This window comes from Camelus dromedarius, chromosome 8 (assembly GCF_036321535.1).
Source record: "Camelus dromedarius isolate mCamDro1 chromosome 8, mCamDro1.pat, whole genome shotgun sequence".
Taxonomy (NCBI): Eukaryota; Metazoa; Chordata; class Mammalia; order Artiodactyla; family Camelidae; genus Camelus; species Camelus dromedarius.
In genome coordinates this window covers 8,037,068-8,063,081 of record NC_087443.1, presented here as the reverse complement: position 1 = coordinate 8,063,081, position 26,014 = coordinate 8,037,068, and the positions used below count along the sequence as shown (strand labels likewise).

The following is a 26,014-nucleotide window of genomic DNA, read 5'->3' as shown; positions in this document are numbered from 1 at the left end:
TGCAGTCATCTACTTTCCTAATTCACCCAAGTTTTTATCACTTACCAAGAATCACCAGATGGTGGTGGTTTTTGAAATTCTTCTGATTTAAATGCAGTTAATAATGAACACATTTCATGAATCACAATCCTGTAGCATCAACAGAGATTTAGTTCATATAGTCATGCACTCTGACAAAATGTGCCTTCTGAGAAGATGTTGTCGTGAAATTCTCACAGTGAAATGCACATTTTCAATGCACGTGTAAACCAAACAACATTTTAAATAAAATATTTAGTTATTTTAAACAAATATTTAATCCTATGACCCATTTAATGGTCCTTCAGTTTAATGAATTTAGCAGGTTAATGCCTGCTTATTAATAATCTTTATCAACACATTTTTCCTTACTGAAAACAAAACAGACCTTTCCAAATGACAGCCACATATCACCAAGAGCAGATCAAAGCCACTGAGCAAACAGACTAGCTATAAAAAAAGTTTATTAAAAAAATAGACAACATATGTAAACATCTTTTCCAGTCACAAAGCTTCATAATACAGCATATCAGGCCCAGGCCTTGAATCTCTGCAGTGGGAGCACCTGAATTGTTGGCTAATAGTAATCAGCTTAATTTACCTTTCAGCGAGCTGTTAAGCCTGTAAGAAAATAAATAACCAGATTCCGCCAAGTATACTAATACACAGAGAAAATCACGACATGTACAGTAGATCTCAGCAAAAAATAACTATTTGCAATAATACATGAGATTGAGTCCTCATATCACAATTATCTTTTCAATATATCTTCATTTCTAAATTCATCATAATATAGAGTGACTAAAATAAAGCTGAACAGGAACAGGTACAGAGCAGAGGGACAAGGCAGATGGCCACCCATCACTCCCCCACCCTCACGCCACACACACGCGCACACACACACACACCACACACACACACACCCCCCACACACACAGCCCTCACACCACACACACACACACCACCCTCACACCACACACACGATGTTTTGGTAGAAGCGAAACTGAAAACACAGTTTCTACATTTTGTATTTCACGCATTACTTTAGGCACATATTTCCTCTACTTATAGTTGGAAGTTACATGCCCCAAATGACTGAATATAATGTAGCTAACCAGAGCTGCAAATGTGATCAAATTCTGAGGAAACCAAATCTCCGTTATGTAATTCAACCACCACCCAAAGGTGAAGCCAAATCACAGAATGGATAATAACACAACAAAATGTACCTGAGGTTTTGCTGCAAGAATCTTAAACACGAGATTGTTTTCCTTAGGGCAAAAAGCCCTTATACTGATAGAATTCTTTCATGCCCTGTCCATCATTCGCTGAGGAATACTTGTTAGATGACTAAGATGTTTCAAAATGGCCAAATAATATAATTTTCCTCCTTTAAAAGTCTACTATAGGTAGATATTTGGTCATATCTGATTTAATTTAAATCATTGACCTTTCAGTTATTCAGTAAACCTTAACCAAGGTAAAATTTTAAACGAAATATCAAGCAATGTTTAATGTTTGCAATTAATGTTTCTCATTGTATAGAAAAATTTAAAGTTGTTGTCTATCATTAGAGCAACCGTATTCTAGTGATAGAAGTGTAACAGATTTAACAAAAGAAACCCAAGCAAATTCACCAAGCTCCTGGATTGCCATTTCAGCAGCTTAAGAACTCAGTAGTCTATATTGTATTATATCTGTATGCTTTATAAAAGTGATTCATCAAATAATTTAAAATCATTTATAAACCTGATCTGCTATCCAAAGATTCATTTGATAAATTCACATCTGAAAATAATCTGTATTTCTCCATCCTACTATATCAGTTTACTTCACCCAAGAGATATCTAACATTTATGCACAATTAAATGAAATGTGAAATAACGATTTTAATATACTTACATTCTAACAGTACTGCTGTTTCCTGACTTTGCAGTGTTTCTTTCTGATTGCTTTTGAGATTATTGGGATAATTATGCACGTAAAGAGAAAAATAAAATTAAATGATGTGAATGTTCATGATACATGAAGTGTGCATCAATTAATTTTGAAAAACTCCCTGGCAAAAGGAAAAGCCAAATCAGTGGGTCCTGATGAAGGAAGACCCTTTCTACAGGCAGAACCTACGGATTATCCCCTCGCAGCTGCACAGTAGGGTCTGAGTCAAACGTCAATGACGGATTTGTAAAAAATCTATTTCGGAGTTCTAATGGGCAACATTGTTATAAGTTACATTCAGTAAAACTTGTTTTACAAGTTACATTCAGCAAAATTTTCTCAACGAGAGAAATATTGCATATTTTAGGTGAGATCTGGATATATTTATGCATTATAAGTCTACTGCTGAATTTAGATAGTAAACAGGACTGAATATTCCAGTCATCAAATTAAAAAAAATAGACACCTTTACTTATTAATAGTATCACATTATCCTTGGCTTTTTGTTGCACAAATAACAAAAAAAAAAAAAAAAGAGAGAGAGAATGAAATGAAAGAAATGAAGAAAACAAGAAAGAAAAGAAGGGAAAGGAAGATAGAAGACGAGAAAAGGAAGGAGACAGGAAGGAAGGAGAAACACACACTCATCCCAATTTCTGCGTGTACTAAGAAATGGGAACAAAGCATGAAAATTGCGCTTAAACGTAGTTTGACATTGTTGCACGTTTCTTGTTTTACAGGTGCGTGTTGTTTGTATTTCAAGTTACTAGGTAGGAGTCCAGTGGACAAAGCACACAGTCAGCGCCCACAGCCATCACGCATGTTTTGGGAGAAGTCAGACGTCCATCACTAGTTCAGTAACATGGCCACAGCTTTGAGAACACAGCAGCGTGAAACAGTTCAAAGGGAGACACATTGCTCTCATTCATTCACCTTAAAAAAAAAACAACAACAAAAAACAAAACAAAGAAATGCCTGAACAACCTAAGGCACTTAAGACAGAAATTCTTTCTCCAGTTGCTGCAGAGACGGCCGGCTGGCTCCGCCCCTCGGCCTGCACAGGGGCACCGTGCGGCCCCCGCGCTGGCCTTCCGCGGCGGCGCCCAGTAAGGAAGGCACGCGCGGCTCGCTTCTGTCCTTGGCGCCGAGGGGGCGGGCGGAGGCTGGTCCTGGGCCGCCCACCCCGGGGCCGGCCTGCGCGGGCGGAGGCGGGGAGGCCGGCGGGGCGTCGACCCGGCTTCTCGGGGCGGGCGGGTGCGGCAGGGGCAGCACGTGGACAGCTCTTTGTTTTTCAGGCGGGACCTCACTTGGCAGGTCACTGCGAGGACCAGAGGGGGAGGGGTGCATCCCCCAAACCCACTCAGGGGGCAGTTCAGAGGCTCCGGGGGCTGAGAGGAGAGCGACACCAGCTGGTCGGGAGGGCAAAGACAGCGTGTGATTAGAAAGGCAGGGCCGTCTAAAACGACGGACGTCAAGGCAAACAACCCAGGCTGACCTCCCTTGAGTACCCACCTTAACGTGAGCGTCAGCAAAGGAACCCAAACACAAACCTTATCTTTCAAACTGTCAGGATATAACGTTTGTTTTTATGAAAAAGTACTACAAGGTTGGAAAGACTGCTTAGGACAATGATCACTGGAATTGTTTTATAAACAGGATGGATTTTGAAATGGATTAGACTGGACTAAAGGCTTTAAAAAATGATGGTGAATATGACTAAATTTCACTTTCAGACGATGACTTGAGAAAATTACTGAAAATAAGAAAGCAGTTATGTTTTTAATTTTATAGCTTCTCTTTTTTTTGTTCTGAGAACTGACTTCTTCCCACTCTAGCAAATAATTATTGGCTTCAAATTTAAAAAAAGAGTGGTTTCTTATGGGATTGTTGAGATAGGATTTCACATGTGCAATTATAAACTACTGATCCTTTACTGCATCATAAAAGAGCAATAAGCCAATTCATCTAAAGACAATGAACAATAATACGAAAAAAAAATCTTGAGGTATAGTACCTGAAGAGATAAAGGAAAAGGTAAAGCAAATTAAAGCAGATTCAGTTTTAATATACTTTATAACCAATCCTAGCGTAGCATTTTACAATCTAAAATGCATTTTTCATATACAGTATCTCACTTAACCCTCATATATGTCTGAGGTAGTGGTAATTATGTATAAAAGGTGTAATAGTCAACTCCCACATAGCACTGAGTGCCCATTTGAGTTTTACACCTCCCTAAACTCAATCTCAACATAAACTGTGCAGAAGACACCATACCCAGGGGGAGGTTAGACAATCAGTTTTAGTGCCAGCTTTCCCACTAATTACTGACTGGTTCAGATTTGGGCCAGTGTCTTCCTCCCACAAGGGGCTTGGGGCAGTTACTCTCCACTTGCCCTTTCTCTTTTAATATGCTATTACGTATTTAGTTTACTGAAGTTTAATTATACTTTTCCCAGAATCCAAATGGTAGTTACTTAAAGTCAAATAAAAGAGTAGGGTAAAATTCGAAGATCTATGTGAACAGTGAAAGCAAACTTGTAAACATCCTCACTTGGAAAAGATAAAGTCAAAAATTCATACAGTTTTACATTCTAGTCTCTACAGTGGTGTTTCGTCCTCTCACCCACTGGTGCAGCCTACCTGAGGTCTGAAAGGCACTTCCATCAGACCTGGTCCGTCGATGACGCACTGCTCTTTCCTTCGAAGAGGCAGAAGAAGGCACATCCCCACATGTGGGCTCTAGGAAGGAAGGAGGCAGGTTCTCCCACACACCACGATTGGCCTCCAGTCTTGGCACAGAGGTCGGCTCTGGACCCCTCCCTCCGAAGGCTGGGCAAAGATCTGGGGTGCGCATCTCGGGGTCACGAGGGATGTGTGCGCTGCCCTCGAACGAGTCTTCGCCATCAGTCTGCAGCAAGCACTTGGTGGAGAGAGAAGGCACGGCCAGGAGGCCCAGGGCGCTGGACGGGGGCAGCGAGGGGCAGCTGCCGGCCCCCTCGCCCGTGCCTGGCAGCCTGCTGGGCGGGCTGGTGGGGCTGCGGGACTTAGGCGCCCGCTGGAAGATTCCCTCCCGCCTCTTCCTTTCCTCTTTGGGCAGCGGTTCCTCCCCAGCCCGTGTTTTTTGAAGCTCTCTGAGGTCCAGGCCCAGGGCCACTGACGCCAGCAGCACGGTGCAGCTGTACAGGGCGGACTCCGTTTTCTTCCTCGGGGGGCATCTGCTTAGGCTGTTTGGAGGGGTCCCCTGAGGGGTGCCAGTGGCAGGGCTCCCGGGGGTTCCTTCCTCCCTGCTCTCGGGTTCCACCGGATTCTCTCTCTGGCCTTCCTTCCAAAGAGGTAGATCAATGCAGGCTTGACTGGGTGATTTTATCTGCTTTGGTTTTCTGGGTTCCAGTCCATCAGGGGCAGGTTTTGGCTCTTCAGAAACACCTGAACAGAGGTACAGACACACACGGTAGCACCATTTTACAGTAAGAAAACAACCATTTAAACTATACTGTGAAACAAAGCTGAAATCTAATAAATACATATTCTAGATCAAAACACAAGGAGTCCTCTCCAGTTCAACAAACGGTTCATCCAGGAGGACCCGAAGGAAGGGGCGTCCAGGGAGCTACAGCTCAGGCCCCCTGCAGGGGAACCGACAAGCAAACCCTCGGCTGTTTCCTGTCCTGCATGGGCACGGGGAATAGAAAAAGTCATCACGATACAGAAAGGCACCCTCACATCCAGGGGCATGGGGCTACCCTGGACAAAATGTGCCCTTTCCTGACCTAATGACAATGCCGGGCCCTGCTGCTACATCTCGCCTGCAGAGATCGGTGGTCCTCGGAGTCTGCAAACTTGGAGAAACGTGCATTCTTAGTCCCCTCCAGACTGTGGAGTCAGAAGTTCAAGGGTGACGCCCAGCCGTCTGCGTTTTAGGGATCCCTGCGTTAGGGGAAGTTTTATCGCTAGTATTTGTTATTTGTTTGACCAACGACGTTTGACAATGAATCTTCGTTGATGAGAGGAGAATTTCTTGCCCTTAGAGCAAGAAAGAGTCAGAATATAATGAGAAATCTGACAGCAGGCAGCAGTTACCCGGGAGTTACAGAGCAGCTGTCTTGGTGTACCTGAGTGTGCTAACGGAGATATTTACACTGAAACCACACACTCACGATGACACAGAAGAAAACTAAGAATGGACAGTACGTGATAAGGTGCTTGTAAAACTGAGCATAGCACCGATACCAAATTCAAGAAGTTTACGGCGTGTTTTGCTAAAACAGCTTTCATTTGGCCACAGTTATCAAAGGGCTGTCTTAAATTGCCAAGGAGAAAGTTCAGTTTTCTTTTCTTTGGTGATGACAATCGTTGACATTTTCCAACCATTTCCATATCTCTTCAACCTTTTATTATCTGAACATTGAAGAGGAATACTGAGTACTGGAAACAATTATGATTCCTTTAGATTAAACAGATTCCAACGTCATACTCTCCAGCAGGAGTTTTCCAGAGCTAACCTCCTTGACAAGACTTCATCATGCCGAGGGCTGGGAATACAGCCCGAAGACCACCCCTTAATCGCAGCAGAATTTCAGGGTGCCTTTTTTTTCTATTTACTATCTCTTATACTAAATTAATTTGATTCTAGATAATTAATCACATCAACTTTTCTAGTAAAGAAAAGAGGCTGCAAATTCCTAATAAGTAATGTGGAACCTAATTATTTTCCGCCACAAAGACTTAGAGGACAGAAAATAATTCTGAGCTTAATCCAGCAAGGCTACTGCTTGGTATATGGAGTGCCGCTAACCTTCCCTGTGTTACCTGAGCAACAGGTATTTAAGCAAAATTTCCGGGACACTCAGGTGCTAAGTCCAACTCAAACAGATGCCACTTCCCGAAGCACATTTACCTGGCTGGTCCACAAATAATGATGCCAACGGCATGGCTGTCTGGTTCTTTATTAAGATAGTTGACCAAGGACTGTTGCCATCTGAGAGAGGCCTCATTCTACAAGAGAAAAATGTTTATTTTGATATAACAGAACCACACGACACACAAATTAGGTTTTGGTGAATATATGACAATAGTATTTTAGGGTAGTAAGGAGAATGTATTTGTACCCTGTGTTTTAAAGAGCAAACAAAGTACAAATAAAAACTTAATCTGAGACAGGCGATGTATCAGAGAATTTTTTTAACTGTTTAACTAAATAATAATTTAGTGTGAAAAACTCATCCTAGAAATTAAATTAATATTCAGGTACCTCGGTATTATTCTAATTGCTTTCTAAAAGCTAACTCTGGCCAATGCAATATTTCAAAGGCACTGTTCTCTGTCACAGCACACACTGGAATGACACCGGATGTCACACACATACCTTTCTTTGCAATCGGTTCTTTCTTTCATTTGTATTGAATTTGGTCCCCAGGTACAACCCTTTTTCTTGAAATTCCTTTTCACATCTTCAAATTCTTCTTGTCGACAAACTGTGTTCCTTCCCCAAGTTTTATTGCTTTCATCTGAAGTCACTAAACAGAGACCATCACTCATGAACCAATTAAAATTTTTTTAAGTCAAAGTGAATCAGGTCAGTTGTGAAACTATCTTACTTAAAACATGTAAACAATCAAGAAACATGAAAACAATGAAGAAATGATGTCTTTCGCCCCAGCAGATGGCCAGCTTCTTTCTCTAATCATAAATAACAGGAGAAGTAGAGTAAATTAAAAGGTATAAATTCAAGGTAAATTAGCAGCAAAGACCCGATCATTTATCTATGTATTTAACATTATGCAACAGTTAGGATTTCATTTTACTGAGGGAAAAAGTCAAACTGAACATTTAACTTACAAGAAATTTAGTACCTAATTTCTCAACCAAATCAAAGTTCTGAACCTAAGGAACACAAGTGTATTTTAAAATTATAAATTAAGCCAATTTTTCATTAGCTGTCACAACTGCTGGGCTACAATTACCCTTTAAAATCTGAATATATTTCAAATCCCCCACTTCTTGCCATATTTCATTGCTTCCTGGGAGGTTTACATCCATGTTTAACACCCATGTGTCAGTGACACGTGTGTAAGCCGTCCCTCAAGCCTCTCTGTGCACTTACAATTGACTTGGAAATCAGTGGGGAGAGTGGATATCATTTCTGCACACTTAGAAAACCACCCCGTAACACAGACCTGCTACGAACACGACCAAACATTATGACGTATCTACAGGGTGGATAAGAAAATCCGTAAAAAGTGAGGTGGGAGAAATGATCTATAATGTTTATATTACATATAACCTACTTTCATCAAAAATTGTTTATGCATACAAGTATACACACACAAACAGAAGATAATTAATGTGGATATAAACTTTTTAATAAAAGTGTCTACCTTTGAGGGAGAGGATTGCTTAGATAAAAGTGGGAAATTTAACTTCTTTATATCATTTTTTAAAATCAGAGGCATTATGGGTGATGCTTGTGTGTTCCAGTATTTTCCACATGTAAAAATACATGTATATATGTGTCCGTGTGTTTGTATGCACACATGTATATGCACGTGTGTGTGGTGATCTTGAATCAGCTGTGCACTTTTTTATTAAGAGTCTTACAGTCGAATTCGGGAGGAATGGGTCAGCAATGCTCACGTCCGTGAGAGGAGCAGAGTGAGCGGGAGAGGCTTTCCGCTGGGGACTACGCGCCCTGAGTTCATCTCCCTGCTTCGTGCACCTGCCGCCGGCCCAGAGCCAACGTTAGCGTTTGCTCTTCTGCCTCCTCCCTCCCCTCTAGCCTGGTGCTCCTGTTTCCTCCTTTGCTCCCACATCTGTTGAACTGGTACTGCTCTGTGGTTGCTCACTGCTGCCAGAACAGTGCTAGGGCTGGACCGCAAGATCTCTGCCTTGGTGCAGCGTGTTTACTGTTTTGACCTCTCCTGTCCATCTCTGACCTGTCATTGCTGCGTTTAGTCCGCAGAGGTTTCTTGGTGTTTGTTTGCTACGCAGACCGGTACGTAGGGCAGGGTGGGATGGGGCAGGGTGAGCGACGTGTCCAGCTCATATCCTCCGTCTCTTTGGAAAACTAAGTGCTCTAAGTTTACCATGCATCACGACACTCTGTTATTGGAAACACGTCAAGGAGGGACAATGGCAGCAAGTTGCTGAAATAACGGAAGGCAGTGTGACTGGCTTTGCCTCCATCTGATTCAGCTCAGCAACAGGGGAAAAGGTGCGCTTGGCCCAAAGACATCAACCACAGGATGTGCCTGGAAACTTGAAATTCTCGGATGATAAGTGAATTCTATCATTTCTTTCTTTCTTCTTCTTCTTTTTTCTTTTGTTTTTTTTTTTGGGGGGGGGGGAAGGTAATTAGGTTTGTTTGTTTGTTTATCTATTCGTTTAAGCGGAGGGACTAGGGATTGAACCCAGGACCTCATGCATGCTGAGCATGCGCTCTACCACTGAGCTATCCCCTCCCCCCTTATCGTTTCTTATTCTCAAACAGAAGTGTGCACTAAACATGACATGACATCATAATACCATTATTAGAGTAAACCAGAGGACGTTATAATAAGAAAAGTAGTAAGAAAATACTTGGTGGAAATATCAGGTGGTGCCCTCTCTAGCAGACGCTGATTCTTGGCATGATGGCAAAATACCACATTTTTATCCAAAGTCAAGCGTGTACTGTAAGGCCCTTTACGCTGGTATTCTTCCCACAATCTTTGGGGGAGTTTTTTTCTGTTCAGTTTCTCTGAAATGACTCCCATCTTTCTCAATACATAAAGTTACCCTTCCTTCAGTGTCAGGGCTTTTTTTCCTTCTTCCACTGCTTTCATGACCAATTTTTCTCACTCGAGTTGACTCATGTCTGCCCATCGCTGGTCCAGGGGAAATGGGCCAGACAACATCTACGACTCAGGGTTGAAAGGGTCCATTCCCCTGGGTCAGATGCGCATTTGCATGGACCCTGACTCCCTCCGAGAGGCAAAATCCTCAATGCCTACATGCTGATGCTATAAAAGGCAGACACCAGGGAGGGACCTCAAGTCCACAAAGAGCTTCAGAGCCAGAATAAAAAAGATGATGATCGTAACAACTGTCAACACACAGAGCTCTGACCAGGTGCCGGACACTGTTCTAAGTGCTTTGTATGCATTGGACCCTTTGGTTTTTAATTTTCTTATTGAAGTATGGTTGATGTACAGTGTTCTGTTAGTTTCTGGTGTACAGCATAGTGATTCAGCTATACAAACACACACACCCACATATATATATGTGTTGTACGTTGTGGGCTTGGACAGAATATATATGTATATATATCTATTCTTTTCCATTATAGGTTATTATAAGCTATTGAATATAGTTCCCTGTGCTATACAGTAGGTCCTTGTTTATCTATTTTGTACATAATAGTTTGCATCTGCTAATCCCAAACTTCTAATTTATCCCTCCCCCACAACCCCATCCTCTTTGGTAACCGTAAGTTTGTTTTTTATGTCTGTAAGTTTGCTTCTGTTTTGTAAATAAGTTCATTTGTGTCATTTTTTTTAGATTCCACATATCATTGAAATCATGTATTTATCTTTCTCTGTCTGAGTTACTTCATTTAGTATGACAATCTCTAGGTCCATCCATGTTGCTGCAAATGGCATTATTTTATTCTTTTTTATGGGTGAGTAATATTCCACTGTATAAATATACCACACATCTTCTTTATCTGGTCATCTGTTGATGGACATTTAGATTGTTTCCATGTCTTGGCTACCGTAAATAGTGCTGCTATGAATATTGGGGTGCATGTATCTTTTCAAATTAAAGAGTTTTCTCTGGATATATGCCCAGGAGTGGGATTGCTGGATCATAGGGTAACTCTATTTTTATTTTTTTAAGGAATCTCCATACCATTTCCCATAGTGGCTGCACCAGATTACATCCCACACCCTCTCCAGCATTTATCATTTGTGGACTTAATTTTAAGATGGCCATTTTGACCAGTGTGAGGTGATACCTCATTGTAGTTTTGATCAGCATTTCTCTGATAATTAGCGATACTGAGCATCTTTTCATGTGCCTGTTGGCCCTCTGTGTGTCTTCACTGGAGAAATGTCTGTTTGGGTCTTCTGCTCATTATTTGACTCTTTTAAACTATGATCATCCCGTTTTTACAGAAATGGAATCTGAGGCCTGGTAAGGTTAGGAACTGTGCACAGTCACAGTGCAGGGGGGCCAGAGCCTAGATTTGATCCCAGACGGTGTGGCTCCAGACTCCATGCTCTCAGCTGCCACGTTGAACTGGACTGTGAGAACCACAGGGCAGTGATGCAAGCTGGGGACCAGAGGAGACAGAAACAAAGACTGGAGTAAACCACTGGGGGTACCTGGGGTGGGAGAGAAGAGTACCCAATTCATGTTCAAAAGCATGAACAGTCCTGTATGGAGGGTGGATCCTGCTGGAATATGCGGATTCAAATGTTTTCACCTGTTACTGCAGAGAATGAATGCTGGGGACCCGGCTGCCTGGGGGAAGTAGGGGTGTTCCCTGAGCCGGCTGCATGTCATGCCACAGGGTTAGAATGTATTTGAAATCCCCAAAGTATTCAATGTCACTAGTACAAATCCCGGGCCTGGCCAGGCTGATCCAGGTACAGCGTCCCCACTGCGTGAGGCTGGTGTTCACAACTGAGGACTGTGACACAGGAACCCTCATTCCTTGTTGGTGGGGATGCAAAATGGGGCAGACACTTCGGAAGACAGCCTTGCCGTTCCTGCAAAACTAAACACACTCTTATCATACAGCCTTATCAAGTATTCCCACTCCTTGGTGCTTATCCAAAGGACTTGAAAACTTAGGTCCACACAAGAAACTTCATTACTGCCAAATCTTTAACTTGGAAACAACCAAGATGTCCTTCAGTAGGAGAATGGATAAATAAACCGTGGTACATTCAGACAATGGAATATTATTCCACATTAAAAGGAAATGAGTTGCGGGGAGGGTATAGCCCAGTGTATGCTTGGTTTGCAAGAGGTCCTGGGTTCAATCCCCAGTCTCTCCATTTAAGAAAAAAAAAGGAAATGAGTCATTAAGCCATGAAAAGACAAAAAGGAATTTAAATGCGTCAGTAAGTGAAAGAAGCCAATCTGAAAAGGCTACGTGGTATCTGACATTCTGGAAAAGGCAAAGCCATGGAGACAGTGAAAGGACCAGGGGCTGAGGGTGGCGCACAGGGGATATTCGGGGCAGTGAAACTACACTGTATGATACCACAGCGGTAGATACATGTTGTTGTACAACTGTCCAAGCCCAGAACGTACAACACCAAGAGAGAAGCCCAGGGTGAAGGATGGATCTTGGGTGATAACGGTGATGTCTCAGTGTATCATATTATAACGAACTGTAACGAATATCCCACGGTGATGCCGGATGTTGACAGTGGGGGAGGTTGTGTATGTGTGGGAGGGGGTATATGAGAAAATCTCTGTACCTTCCTTCCAATTTGGATATCAGCCTAGGAACTGCTCTAAAAAAATTAAGTCTTAAAATACCAACAACAACAACAAAAAAAAACAACAAAAAAACCCCCAACAATGTAAAGACAAGAGGAAAGAGGTAGAGAAACAGCTTGGCAAGGCCAGAGGTGTCATGCCTTCTCTCTGCCTGGTCCCTTGACCAGAGATGTGAGACAGGCCTTCATTCTCTTCTCTATTCCTTTAATTAAGCCCTTACTCCTTCTGGGCAAAGGCAAAGTGCCAAGCATGGCTTTATGAAAAAGGCATTCTCGGAAAGACAAATTAGGTATCATAAAACGGTCACACTTTGTGTTCTAGGATTATACATTTATTTAGATGAATGAGAAAGAGACTGGTATCCTGCGAGCTTTAAAAAAATTTGTTTTTCTTCTGGTGCCAAGGTTTTCATTAGCAAAAGAAAATAAAAAAGAAACTGATTGCAGGCTTGATTACAGAAAATATTCTCTTGGATTTTACCCCTCCAAATAAAGATAGTAAGTGCAGAAAGGTAAGTTTGGTGAAGAAAAGAGAGGATGTATGTTATTTAATATGGCAACTTCCACTGACTATCAGATTACTCACATACATACATATTAAACACATTCTCCTTTTGCTGAGACTACTTTTGGGGTTCATATGGATTCACCTTTGAACAAAATCAAGTTTTGTCTCATTCCACTCAAACTCTGATTCAGGGTCTAACTGAAACTCTCACAGTGTGAGGATGTCAAATGAAGTAGCATATGTGTTTTTCTCCACCAGGCTGAAGATTTTCAAAAACCAAAACACTATGTGGTATTTTGAAGTACAGATCTTCCTCAACTTACAGCGGGGTTACGTCCCAATGACCCCTCGTAAGCTGAAAATATCGTAAGTTGAGAATGTATGTAATACATTGGCCTATTGAACATCATGGCTTCGTCTTGCCTGCCCTAAACATGCTTAGAACACTTACATTAGTCTACAGTTGGACAAAATCAAACAATGCAAAGCCTGTTTTAAAATAAACTTGAATATCCCATGTAATTTACAGAATACTGTACCGAAAGTGAAAAACAGAATGTTTGTCCAGGTCCAGAATGGTGGTAAGTGTATTGGCTGCTTCCCCTGACATAGCAGGGCTGACCAGGAGCTGAGGCTCACCGCCCAGCATCATGAGGCTGAGATGATGCTCATCATGAGATGAGGCTGCGTGTCACTCGCCCAGGAAAAGATCAAAATTCAAAATTCAAAGCGTGGTTTCTACTGAATGTGTATCACTCTTGTACCATCATAAAGTCAAAAAGCCCTGAGTCAAACCATCTGTGAGCGGGAGACCGTCTGTATTAGGTTGGTCAATCCAGAGCCAATTAAAACCAAATCTCCAAAAACAAACTATTTTTTTTTTCTTTACCAAACAATGAAACTAATGGAAGAAACCCTGAATTCCTGATTCCATTTTTCAAAATATCCATAAATATGCAACTGATATAATTAGGTTATGCACATTTTGCACGCGAGTGTTTAACCAAATGCCTCAAGATATTACTTCCCCTTCTCACTAATTGTCAGAGAAATACAAATAAAAACTACAATGAGGTATCACTTCACAACAGTCAGAATGGTCATCGTTCAAAAGTCCACAAATGATAAATACTAGAGAGGCTGTGGAGAAAAAGGAACCCTCCTACGCTGCTGGTGGGAAAGTAGTTTGGTGCAGCCATTATGGAAAACAGTATGGAGATTTCTCAAAAGACTGAAAATAGACTCACCATATGATACAGCAATCCCACTCTTAGGCATATATCCGGAGGGAACTCTAATTCGAAAAGATACATACACCCCAATGTACATAGCAGCACTATATACAAGAAGTTGTGGTATATCTAAATAATGGAATACTACTCAGCCATAAAAAGGAATAAAATAATGCTATTTGCAACATCATGGATGGACCTAGAGATTGTCATTCTAAATGAAGGAAGCCAGAAAGAGAAAGAAAAATACCGTATGATATCACTCATATGTGGAATCTAAAAAAAAGAAAAAAAAATAGGAAAAAGAGGACACTAATGAACTCACCTACAAAATAAAAACAGACTCGCAGACATAGTAAACAATCTTATGGTTACTGGGCGAAAGAGGGTGGGAAGGGATAATTTTGGGAGTTTGAGATTTGTAGATGTTAGCCACTATATATAAAAATAGATTTAAAAAACCATCAAATTTCTTCTGTATAACACAGGGAATTATATTCAATACCTTGTAATAACCCTTAATGAAAAAGAATATGAAAACAAATATATGTATGTATATGTATGACTGGGACACTGCTTGTACACCAGAAATGGACACATTGTAACTGACTGTACTTCAATTAAAAAATAAAAAGATATTTCCCTTTCTGCTCTGTGGCCTGCTTACATCACTGATTGCATAGAACCTGAAAATCAGTTATTGTGAAAACAAGAAAATGAGACCAAGGAACGTAAGACCAAATTTTGTTTTCCAAATAGTTATAACATGTAGTAAATATCCCATGCTTAGAACCAGCCATAAAAACAATATATATGTATATATATATAACTGAACTGAATCACTTTGCTGTACACCTGAAACTAACCTTATAAATCAACTACACTTTAATAAACATTTTTTTAAAAGTCTCCTTAAGTTGACCCCAAGTCACCGGTGACAGGTGCCCAGCGTCCCTACACGGGGAGAAGGCTTACGCTGTATGGCCCGGAGTCGGGGAATCACGGTGGGGCTGCTGGGCGGGCTGGAGCTACCGCTGTTCAGGCTCCTCCGTTTGTCCAAGGTCGGGGAGGCCTGCACCGTTATTTTGTGCTGGAAATCTGTTGGATGCAGGAAAACAATGAGAACTGAGATCCCAAGGGTTTAGTTTATTTTCCCAGCCAGGTCTTCCGCACAAGGCAGGAAAAGCAGAGACTGCCAGGCAGTCAGAATGAAGAGGCCAGAGCCTTGCTTGTCTTCCCTTTGGGGTTCAAGTCCTGAAATAATGGCTCAGAGTCATGCTGTGTTGAACACAGTGAGACACACACTCATAAGGAAATGAAATATTGCTGAGCGCCAGGAGACTTAGTCTGCTGGGAAGAAAGGGTTCCCCTCATTCAGTCCCACAGAGTTGAAAACAAAACTGAAATAGGGGACACCCTGGGTGACATGAGTCCTGGGTCTGTCACTAACAAACTAGGGACCTCAAACCAGTCAGGAGCCTCTCTAAGCTGGTCTTTGTGGCTGTTGTACAGAACAACAGACACCTCCCAGCATCACTATGGTGATTAAAACAGAAAATGTACGTTACGTGGGGCTCAGGACACGCTACCCGCCCTGACATCTCCTCCTTAACCTGTCACATTTCTACACAACTGTCCACCTCCACGTCAACCCAGCATGGAAATGCTCAGGTCTGTTTCTTTGGGTCTTCATTTACTTTTCAGGCTCCCGTGTCACACAAACTTGCATTAAATACATTTTTATATTTTTCCCTGGCTGATCTGTCTTTTGTCAGTTTAATTTTCAGACCCAGCCAGGGTCAAGGGAAACTGCCCCCTACCTACAGTTAAAAGCATTTTGTGGTCAAGGTACCTACAAATGATGGTTACTATCACCTAACTGTAACACCGGGTAGCTGTAATGCCAGAGAGATGCCAGGAACTATGGAAGAAAAGTAGTATTTCCAGAGGGAAGAGGAAAGGGTCTAGGAAAACTTTGTAAGCTGTCAGAAAAATTATCAAAAACTTAGATGCAGGTAAAAGAAATTACTGGGTGTTTTTTCAGTGCCGTGCTGAGCTTAACCTCTGATTGATTTTCTATTGTCTGGGCTATTTTTACAACTCAGTGGGGGCAGAGGTTAACTTACAGATTTTGTCTGGTGGTGATGCAAATAATTTCTGTCTGGCATAAAAGAAAATCCCAAAGGTTACATTTATTGCCACACTTGGTCACTAACCAGGTTTGTATTTAACCTAGAAATCTAATCCCAACATTCCATGATTAAATTGCCCATAAATACTTAGCTCCTCAAATTCTCAACGTGAACTAACTTTAACTGGTTCCCTCGTTAATTAATAAGTTGAATAAAATCTTTGACACATGTTCCTTTCACTTTTGCAAGAGAGCTATAAATTACCTTTTGGAAAATTACACTTTAAAGAACTTTAAAGAACCACCTGCTATTTGAAATGAGGAGCTGGAATTTGGTAGGCAAGACAGCTATCCAATTACTCATGCTAGAAAACTGAAAATTTTTCTTCGTATTGTCTTTTCCCTGACTGCCTGCCCCAATTCCAGTCAAACACAAAGTATCTTGTAATTCCTGTTACATATTTTTCTTAGAGTTATAGGTGAGAAATTTATATTCTAGGTTCTGGAGTTAGCAAACTCCAGATTTGAATTCCAGTTTACCACTTACTTGCCATATGAATTTTGGGAAAGTAACTTCATTTCTTTAACTCACAGCATCTTCATTTACAAAAATGGAAAAAAAATTTGTTATTCCTACTTCACAGGACAGCTAGGAAAAACTACATACAAAGAAGTACAGAAAACACTTAGTACAGGGCCCAGGACATGATAAGTGCTCAACACACATGGCTGATATTTTGTGTTCTCTCCACCTGCACTGCCACCATCCGTTCACGCAGAGGCTGCTACAAGCCCTTGTTCAGTGCAGGTATCTCTGTTTGAGATCTATCTCACAGCAGAGGTCTATCTCACAGCAGCCAGATGCACTTTAAAAAATGCATGCCTGACTGTCATTCCCCTGCTAAAAGTCCTTTAAAGGCTTCTCATAATGCGTAATTACAGGTCAAAATCATAACCCGCTCTGTCACCCCCTGCAAATCTGAGTCCGGGCTCTGTGCCACTCCAGCCTCCTTTTGCCCTGCCCCCCCGCCCCCCCATCACTCGCCATGGTCTAGACCAGTGGTCAGCAAACTTCTCCCCAAGAAGTGCCACACAGCAAACATTCTAGGTTCTGTGGGCCATCTGGTCTCTGTCACCAGAACTCAGATCTGCTGATGGAGTGAGCAAGCCTTGATAGAAACGCAGAAGGGAGTGTGTTCCGACACAACTCTTATTACGGATGCTGCCCTTTACATCTCATGCAACGTCCGTGTGTCAGAAACCTTCTTTTCATGTATTTAAACATATACAAATCGATCTTAGCTTGGTGGCTACCCAAAACAGGCGGGAGGCTGGATCTGGCCCGGGGGCGTAGTCAAGCCACACTGGCCTTTTTTCTCTTTCTAAAATGCATTTTTATTTTATTTATTTATATTTGGGGGGGTAATTAGGTTTGTTTTTTTGTTTGTTTTTAATGGAGGTTCTAGGGAGTGAACCCAGGACCTCATGCATGCTAAGCACGCACTCTACCACTGAGCTATACCCTCACTTATTGGTCTTTTTCAATTTCTAGAAGAAACCAAGCTTTCTTCTCATGTGCTCCCTGCCTGCTTTTCCTTCCCCTTGTATTTGGTAAATTCCTCTTTCAAGTTTCAATTTAAATATTACTTCCTGAAGAAGCTGCCTATGCTCTTCTTAGACCAGGTGGCATCTCTCTGCTAATCACTGTCATATGAGTTTTCCTTTACAGTTGTTAATAATTACAGCAAAAAAATTAGTATCTGTTTGATTATTAACTTCCGGTCCACCTTCCACAACCATACAACATCAGCCCTGTATGGGAGGGGCTGCCAGTCACCATCAGTGCTGCGTCCCCTCCAAACTGGCTCAGTGCCTTGCACGTGAACGATGCTTAGTAATTTGGCTGAATGACTGTTTCCTGTTTTGGATGACAAGTGACATGAGGGCAGGGATCATGTTTATTTTATTGTAACCCCTTGGTTCTTGGGACATGAGAGGTCCTCAAGGGTTCGCTGAATGAGAAAAGCGTGCAAGATTCTGCCACAGGCTTATTGAACTGGTGTTTAAAGTTGATTGCTGAGAAACAGACAGCAGGGAAGAGGATGGTTTGGAAGACAAAGCAAATGGAAATGAAGTACCAGATGGGAGGCTCTTCCATCTACTGTATAAGTAATCATGAAACATTGGACCAGGCAGAGCAGTTTAGGAGAACGGAAGAACGGATGTAAGGAGACAGTGCATCAGGACAGATGACTCACTGAACTGGGGGAAGTGGGAGGAGGCAGGGAAAGAAAAAACATTTAGACTGAGGGGCTTTGCCAAGGTTCAACTAGTCCTGTGATCTGTTCTAACCCAACGGAAGTACGTCCTTCGAGAGCTTTTACAGCAAGAGGAGCCTCCAGCCCAGAGCAGAAGGCAGGCGAGCTCAGAACAGGAACTCAGAGCGTGGTCACGGCGTCTGACGGGCAAATCACAGGGAACAAACCACAGAGGAAGAGAGGCCTGGCCCTGGTCAGGGAACCAGCACAGGAGGTCTGCAAGGCCGAGGGCCAGTCCCAGAGACACAGGCTGGATGTCAACACACCTAAGATTCAGAGTGCTTCTGGTCTTCTGACAAAGGCTAAATACTTTCCCTTGGGGGCGGGGTGGAGAAGAGGCACCCTTTGTGCACTGAACATAAATACAATCTTCTTTATCATCAACCTTGTCCCTGTGAAGCAGGCAAAGGTTATTCCGTCCCAGCCACACATTTGGGAACACTGAGTCTCAGCTGGTCTGGGGCCCTGACCGATGTCCAGCTTTTCTCTGGGCTCCTTGCCAGACGTGTTCTCAGGGTGCCTGCCCAACACAGATGATAACGTGATCCACAGGCTTCTGAGAAAAACCCGCACTTGTATTTTCACTGGCAATATTCATGTTTCCAAAAGCTTGAAAACCTCTTTATCTTGCCTTATGTGTTCTAAAAACACACCTGTGGTTCAAAATAAACATAATACAGAGGGAGTGATGTAAGTCGTCACAATATAAAAATATCTATCACGGTAATTCTTTTTCTTTTTACAAATCCCCCCCCTCAAAAATTCCAAGAATGCACAAAGTGTAATTTACAGACTCTTAGATTATGCTGTCTCATCTTATGAGCATGTATCTTCCTTATTTGGTGGCTATGCATGAAAGACTGCCAACAGGAATAATTACATTTGAGTTTTCTAGCATTAAGTCACCAGAGCTGTAAATAGCTGTAAGATTAAAAGCTACCGTCGATGGTTCTGCAGGACAAAATTACAATACCTAGGTAACCATTCACACTTAATTACACATTTTTGAAAGATCTACAGGCGTAAAGATTAAGGGCCAGTTTGTAGGAGTCTCAAGTACGTTCCCAAGAAATTCTCTCAGCTAGTTACACATAGGAAAAAAGTCCTTCAAAAGGGGTTCAAATAACATGGTATGTTGGAAGGAAAGTATCACCACCCTTCAATCTATTACCTAGCAGATACTTCTTCCTCGATAATGTACCATTAAATAGTACACAAAGCTGGCAACTCAAAGAATTTTCTATCTGGAACAGTAACTGCTTTCTCTGCTGAGCAAAATTCCTTAAGGAGAAAAACAATTATTTTTATGGTTATCGTTCTTTTCTTTAGATTTTTGGATGTGTGTCCTACTTTGGGATATTGTGCAAGTAAATTGTGTGTTGGGGAGGATGGAGAGCTGGGGAATTCTAGTAAGAAAAAGCATTTCCAGGGTGGAACCAGAGTCACATGATGCAGCACCATCTTGTGGGCAGAAGGGGGAACTGCCACACTAAATTACAGAAGCTGCTTTTCCATTTCTTCAAAATGGCTAAGGATTACAGCGGTAGATGGTTTTGGTTAAGTTTTAATTAGAATCTTTTATTAAATGGCACAAGGTAAATATGTGTGTAAGGAAAATGTCCCCTCTATTCTCTGAAAAAGAAAAGCCAAATAGCACAATCCAGGAATGATACAAATGTAGCAAAAAGAGTCAGATATATTCAGTTTGCGCTGAGTAGATGCAGGGTGTTAGCCAAGTAACGTGTGAAAAGAAGAACCTCAGGGATCCTGAGATAGTTCTATCGTCTATACTTTAAAGTGGAAGCCTCATCACAAATCAGAAGATTTTAAGTGATATCTGACAGCCCAGCAAGTGCTCCTTTAAGCTACACTTCGGCATTACAAGAGAATCTGGAAAAGGACTTTTTTTGTTCCCAGAGAGGTTGAAGGTAAAATGAATAAAGACTCACAGCCTGTTTTGACCTCACCAAACCAAATAATAACTGATGTGTATTGTGTACTCCTGGTTACCCCACATCAGCAATTTTCTGATCAACTGAAGACTTCGGCAAATAACCTAAAAAGTCACAGGATGCTGCAAGGCTTCCACAATTTTGTAGTAAACGTTTTTAGAGGGCAGTTTATACATACTTTATATAAAACAAAACTGTCGTTATTGTTACGTAAATCGAATTTCCACACCATTAACAAACATCTCAGAAAGACACTAGAACCCACGAAGAGATACACATATAGAGGGACAGAGACAGGCAGACGCAGGTATACAGATATTTACTGCACATTCTATACAAGTGCTCCTGCTCTGTCTCCTTCTTCCCTGCTGTGAGGAAGAACCGCAGAAAGTGTGTGTGTGTGTTGGGGTGGGGGTAGAGGGTTGGCTTTATCTTAAGCAAAGTATAAACTGTAACATTAAAGAAGTTAATTTCATGAACTGATACGTTGGCTATTTTCTACTATGTTTTGTTTCTCCTAACATATTATAACCCTTTTATGCTATTGGCACAATATCCTAAAGATATTTTTATTTTTATTTATTTATTTGTGTGTGTGGGGGGGGGGAGTGAGGTAATCAGGTTTATTTCTTTATTTATAGAGGAGGTACTGGGGATTGAATGCAGGACCTTGTGCATGCTAAGTATGTGCTCTACCACTGAGTTGTACTCTCCCCTGCTTAAAGATATTTTTAAAAGCTTCCTTAAAATTACTGGTTAGCTTTTATACCTGGAGGAGTCTAGACCCTCAGCTGAAGGCAGGTACATAACTTTAGTCCTGGATACACTCTGTGGCAGGTACAAACGGCAATCTCAGGGCCCCAGGTGACTGCAGAGCATCCCGTGGGAAAGATCAACACAGTGACGGAACAGTGACGGTTCCGTTGTTCTGGATTTTCACAACGCCTTGGCAGCTGAAAAGGCTCAGTGCAATTAGCTAAAAGGGAATTCTGCTTTGACTGCAAAAGGAGCAAATTGATTACTGCATTGACAGGAGAGTATGCTGAGAGCTGCCCTGCGATGCACCCCCTGGGCTGTTTCACACGTGACAGCTCACGAGGTCCTCCCGTGAAGACCATGGGCTGAAGCAGGCGATGAAGACATTCACTTGACGCTTTCAAATCCCACTCCCCCAGTTCTGATGCCACGGAGCAGCTGACCAAAGGGACAACTGCGCAAACCCCAGAGGACAAGAGGACAGACTCGTACCTGAGGGTAAGCTGATCCGACGTCCGTCCTTGAGCTTGAGGCGACTCCTCTTGAACTTGCCCTTCCTCTTCTTGACCTTGGGCTTCTCCTGGTTCAGCTGGAAGATCAGGATGTTCAGCTCACGCTCCAGCACGTGGATCTCGCGCTCGGCCAGCTGCTGCTCCCGCCGCTTGAGCTGCTCCTCCTGCGACTTCTGCTGCAGCGCGGCGCGCATCAGCTCCTCCTCCCGGGACCGCAGCTCCTGCCACACAGGCCCCAGCGTGACCCTGCGCTGCCACGTGTCCCTGCACCCGGCCGCCAGGACAGACGCGGCTGCACGTGCGGCACGTCTGCCACTCACACCCACGCCGGGCTCCGCCCGGCTCTTCGAGTTTTAGGACCGAAAAGGGGCATCACACGTTTTTACCCACCTCGCTGAAACTGCTCTCTCCCTCTCCAGTCTCTGTAATCACCTGGCACAAGTGTACATCAATGCCCAGCAACCAAGTACAGATGTGAATGACCCATTTAACAATAAAGCCGAAAGAGCAGGGAGGGTATAGCTCAGTGGCAGAGCACAAGCTTAGCAAGCACGAGGTCCTGGGTTCAATCCCCAGTACCTCCTCTAATAATAAAGAAATAAATAAACCTAATTTACCTCCCCCCACAAAACCCAATAAATAAACAAATCACTCTTCAAAAAAAAAAAAAAAAAAGAAAAAAAAGCAGCCAAAAGGTTAAAAAAATTTGATGAATTGAAATTCTGAAGTTCAGACTTCTTTACTTTGGGCTTCCTTAGGGTATTTAAGAACTTGCTTAGAGAATTAAAACATCTTGGTGGAGAGATTAAGGGGGAAACTACAGCAAATGCGTCATGGAAATGTGACATCTCTAAAATTATAAGCCAACAGAAAACAGATTTCAGTACACCAAGAACTTTCAGGATCCTGTGGATGGATGGAAACTGTCACTTTATACACAGATACCACGAATTAACTAATAAAAGTCCCTTGGTCATGACACTGATTAAAATGTAACTTCCTCTTGGTTTTGAACTTCTGAGAAAGAGAAAATCTTGAACTAAAGAATACACTTGGGGGGAGAAGCAAGATGGCGGAGTAGAAGGACGCACGTAGCTCACCCTCTACCACAAATACACCCAAACTCACATCTACGGACCCACTCAGCCAACCAGAGCACCTGCTGAACTCCGACAGGACATTGCCCTCTTTGAAAGACAAAGACGCCCAAAATCTGGTAGGAGAAAAGGAAAAAAGAAAGAAGAAAAAGCAAAACCGGGAAGGACTGGTCCCGCGGGGAGGGAGTGGCAAAGGAGGCCTGGCGCTCGTTCGCTGGGTCCCCCCTCTCCAATGGAGAGGCCAGCGGGACGGAGGGGGAGCCGCCGAGGCTCAGATCTGCCCTGAGCACCCCTTGACTGATAGAACTGAGTTAAACGGGCACAAAGGGTCCCCGTGATACCCAGCCCGAGACGCGGGCCGGCAGCTGGGGCCGGGACAGGTGGCCCAAGCCGGGCGGAGGACGGGGGCGGCTGTGCTGAGGCGGCCCCGGGGGACAGCAGGGGGCTGCGCACCGTGGCTGGGAAGGGATACAGAGCAGAACAACCTCGGTCCCCCATAAATTGCGAAAAAAGCAAAGCAACACGGCTGGTGTGCCCTGGGGGGAGGGGCGCCATAGCCTTTGTCTCCTCAGACCTGCGCCGCCATTACTGGTGCTTCTCTGAGAAGAGAGGTGGGGCGCAGCCACAGCCGCCACCTCTCCCTGTGCGCAGTGTCCAGGCGGGGGCGGGGCCGGGCCCTGAATCCACACCTGGGGGCGCCCCAACCTCCTAGGCAGGACTGAGACTTGTTTACAGCCCGAGGCAGGTAGGATCTTTCTGCCCTGGCACCTCAGAGAACTCGTGCCGCCAACACAAACAAAGAGCTGAGATTTGGCATGGAGCAGGGGCAGGGCTGTTCTGCGGTCTTCCCTGAGCCCACCTTTGAAACTCTGACCTAAGGAGGAGTGGGCAGCTGCACAGAGCAGCGGAGTGACCGCCGCCAGGAAAAGGGCAGGCGGCCACTCACCTTCCTGGCAGGAACGCAGCACCTGACCGCAGTGCTGGGAGGGCGCGCGATCCGCCCACTTGCCTCCCCTGAGCGCAGCATCTGACTGCAGCATCAGGACGGGGAGTGACCCGTCCGCCCACTGGGTAAGAGCTCAGCACCTGACCCAGTGCTGGGAAGGGGCGTGATCTGCTAGCCGACAGCCACTGGAAGCAGCATAGACTGGGAGGGTGCCAACAGAGGGCCTCTGGAAACAGCAAGCTGAGCTTCCAAAACAGGACGAAGACAGAAAGGCCTCTCGATAAAATCATTAAGAGCACACCGTCTCCAGGACAACTAGATAACTGATACTCCTTAAGCCACAGTGCCAGAGAGATATGAGCAATATGAAGAAGCAGAGGAACCACTCCCAATTAAAAGATCAAGAGAAATCCCCTGAAAGCACGATCAAGGAAATAGGCATTGATGGCCTACTAGATCAAGATTTCAAAAAGGAGTGATCAAAGTACTGAAAGAACTAAAAGAAATAGTGTTTAGAGATACAAAATATGTCAAAAATGAAATAGAAGCTATAAAGAAGAACCAAGTAGAATTAGTAAACTCATTTGCTGAGATGAGAGCTGACCTAAAGGCTGTGCAAAGCAGGCTAGATAATGCAGAGGAACGAATAAGTGACCTAGAAGACAGGACAACAGAAAGCACCCAATCAGAACAGCTGAGAGAAAAACAAATAAAAAACAATGAAAACAATATAAGGGACCAAAGGGATAATATAAAGTGTGCCAATCTACGCATAATAGGGGTTCCAGAAGGGGAAGAAAGAACAAAGGGGATTGAAAAGGTATTTGAAGAAATCATGACTGAAAACTTCCCAAACCTAAAGGAATCAGATATCCAAGTACAGGAGGCTCAGAGGGTCCCAAACAGGAAGAACCCAAACAGACCCACACCAAGACATATCATAATCAAGATGGCCACAGTCAAGGATAAAGAAATGATCCTAAAGGCAGCACGAGAAAAACAAAGAGTGAGTTACAAGGGAACCCCCCATAAGGCTCTCAGTTGATTTCTCTACACAAACACTACAGGCCAGAAGGGAGTGGCAAGGTATATTCAAAGTCCTGAAAGAAAAAAAGATGCAGCCTAGGGTACGCTATCCAGCAAGGCTATCCTTTAGAATAGAAGAAGAGACAAAGAACTTCACAGACAAGCAAAAACTAAAAGAGTTTAGCAACACTAAACCCATGCTAAAAGAAATAGTCACAGGTCTACTTTAAATAGAAAAGAAGCAGGATGCTACAAAAATGAGAAACTCATAACTGGAAAGGAGATAACTGCCATGAATTACAAAAAGAATAAACACAAAATTGTAAAAGAAGACATCTAAATCATTAAGAGTGGGAGAGGGAAGCAAGGAAAGCCACTGTGAAAACGGTATGGAGATTCCTCAAAAGACTAGGAATAGACTTACCATATGACCCAGGAATCCCGCTCCTGGGCATATATCCAGAAGGAACCCTACTTCAAAATGACACCTGCACCCCAATGTTCACAGCAGCACTATTTACAATAGCCAAGACATAGAAGCAGCCTAGATGCCCATCAACAGATGACTGAATAAAGAAGATGTGGTATATTTATATGATGGAATACTATTCAGACAACATAACGCCATTTGCAGCAACATGGATGTTCCTGGAGAATGTCATTCTAGGCGAAGTAAGCCAGAAAGAGAAAAATACCATATGAGATCGCTCATATGAGGAATCTAAAAACAAAACAAAACAAAACATAAATACAAAACAGAAACAGATTCATAGACATAGAATACAAACTTGTGGTTGCCAAGGGGGTGGGAAGGGACAGACAGGGATTTTAAAATGTAGAATAGATAAACAAGATTATACTGTACAGCACAGGGAAATATATATAAGATCTTGTGATAGCTCATAGCAAAAAAAAAATATGACAATGAATATATATATGTTCATGTATAACTGAAAAATTGTGCTCTACACTAGAATTTGACATAACATTGTAAAATGACTATTACTCAATAAAAAAATGCAAAAAAAAGTATACTCTTATACTAACTACTATACATAAAACAGATAAACAGCAAGGACCTACTGTA

The 26,014-nt window shown here is 42.9% G+C and overlaps 1 protein-coding gene across 2 annotated transcripts in view; it reads right to left on the bottom strand.

The window, feature by feature from the left end:
* Positions 1-465: 465 nt before the first annotated feature.
* Positions 466-26,014, bottom strand: part of MAP3K21 (mitogen-activated protein kinase kinase kinase 21) — a 59,788-nt gene continuing 34,239 nt past the window's right edge. The window contains exons 5-10 of one of the 2 annotated variants that reach the window (XM_064487879.1): positions 21,839-22,079; positions 15,165-15,287; positions 7,325-7,475; positions 6,857-6,954; positions 4,600-5,385; positions 466-3,365 (exon numbers count right to left, since the gene is read on the bottom strand). In XM_064487879.1, the coding sequence (XP_064343949.1) occupies positions 2,950-3,365; positions 4,600-5,385; positions 6,857-6,954; positions 7,325-7,475; positions 15,165-15,287; positions 21,839-22,079 (1,815 nt within the window). In that variant the 3' untranslated portion in view covers positions 466-2,949. The remainder of the gene's footprint in view (positions 3,366-4,599; positions 5,386-6,856; positions 6,955-7,324; positions 7,476-15,164; positions 15,288-21,838; positions 22,080-26,014) is intronic. The other variant, XM_064487881.1, reaches the window with a different exon arrangement.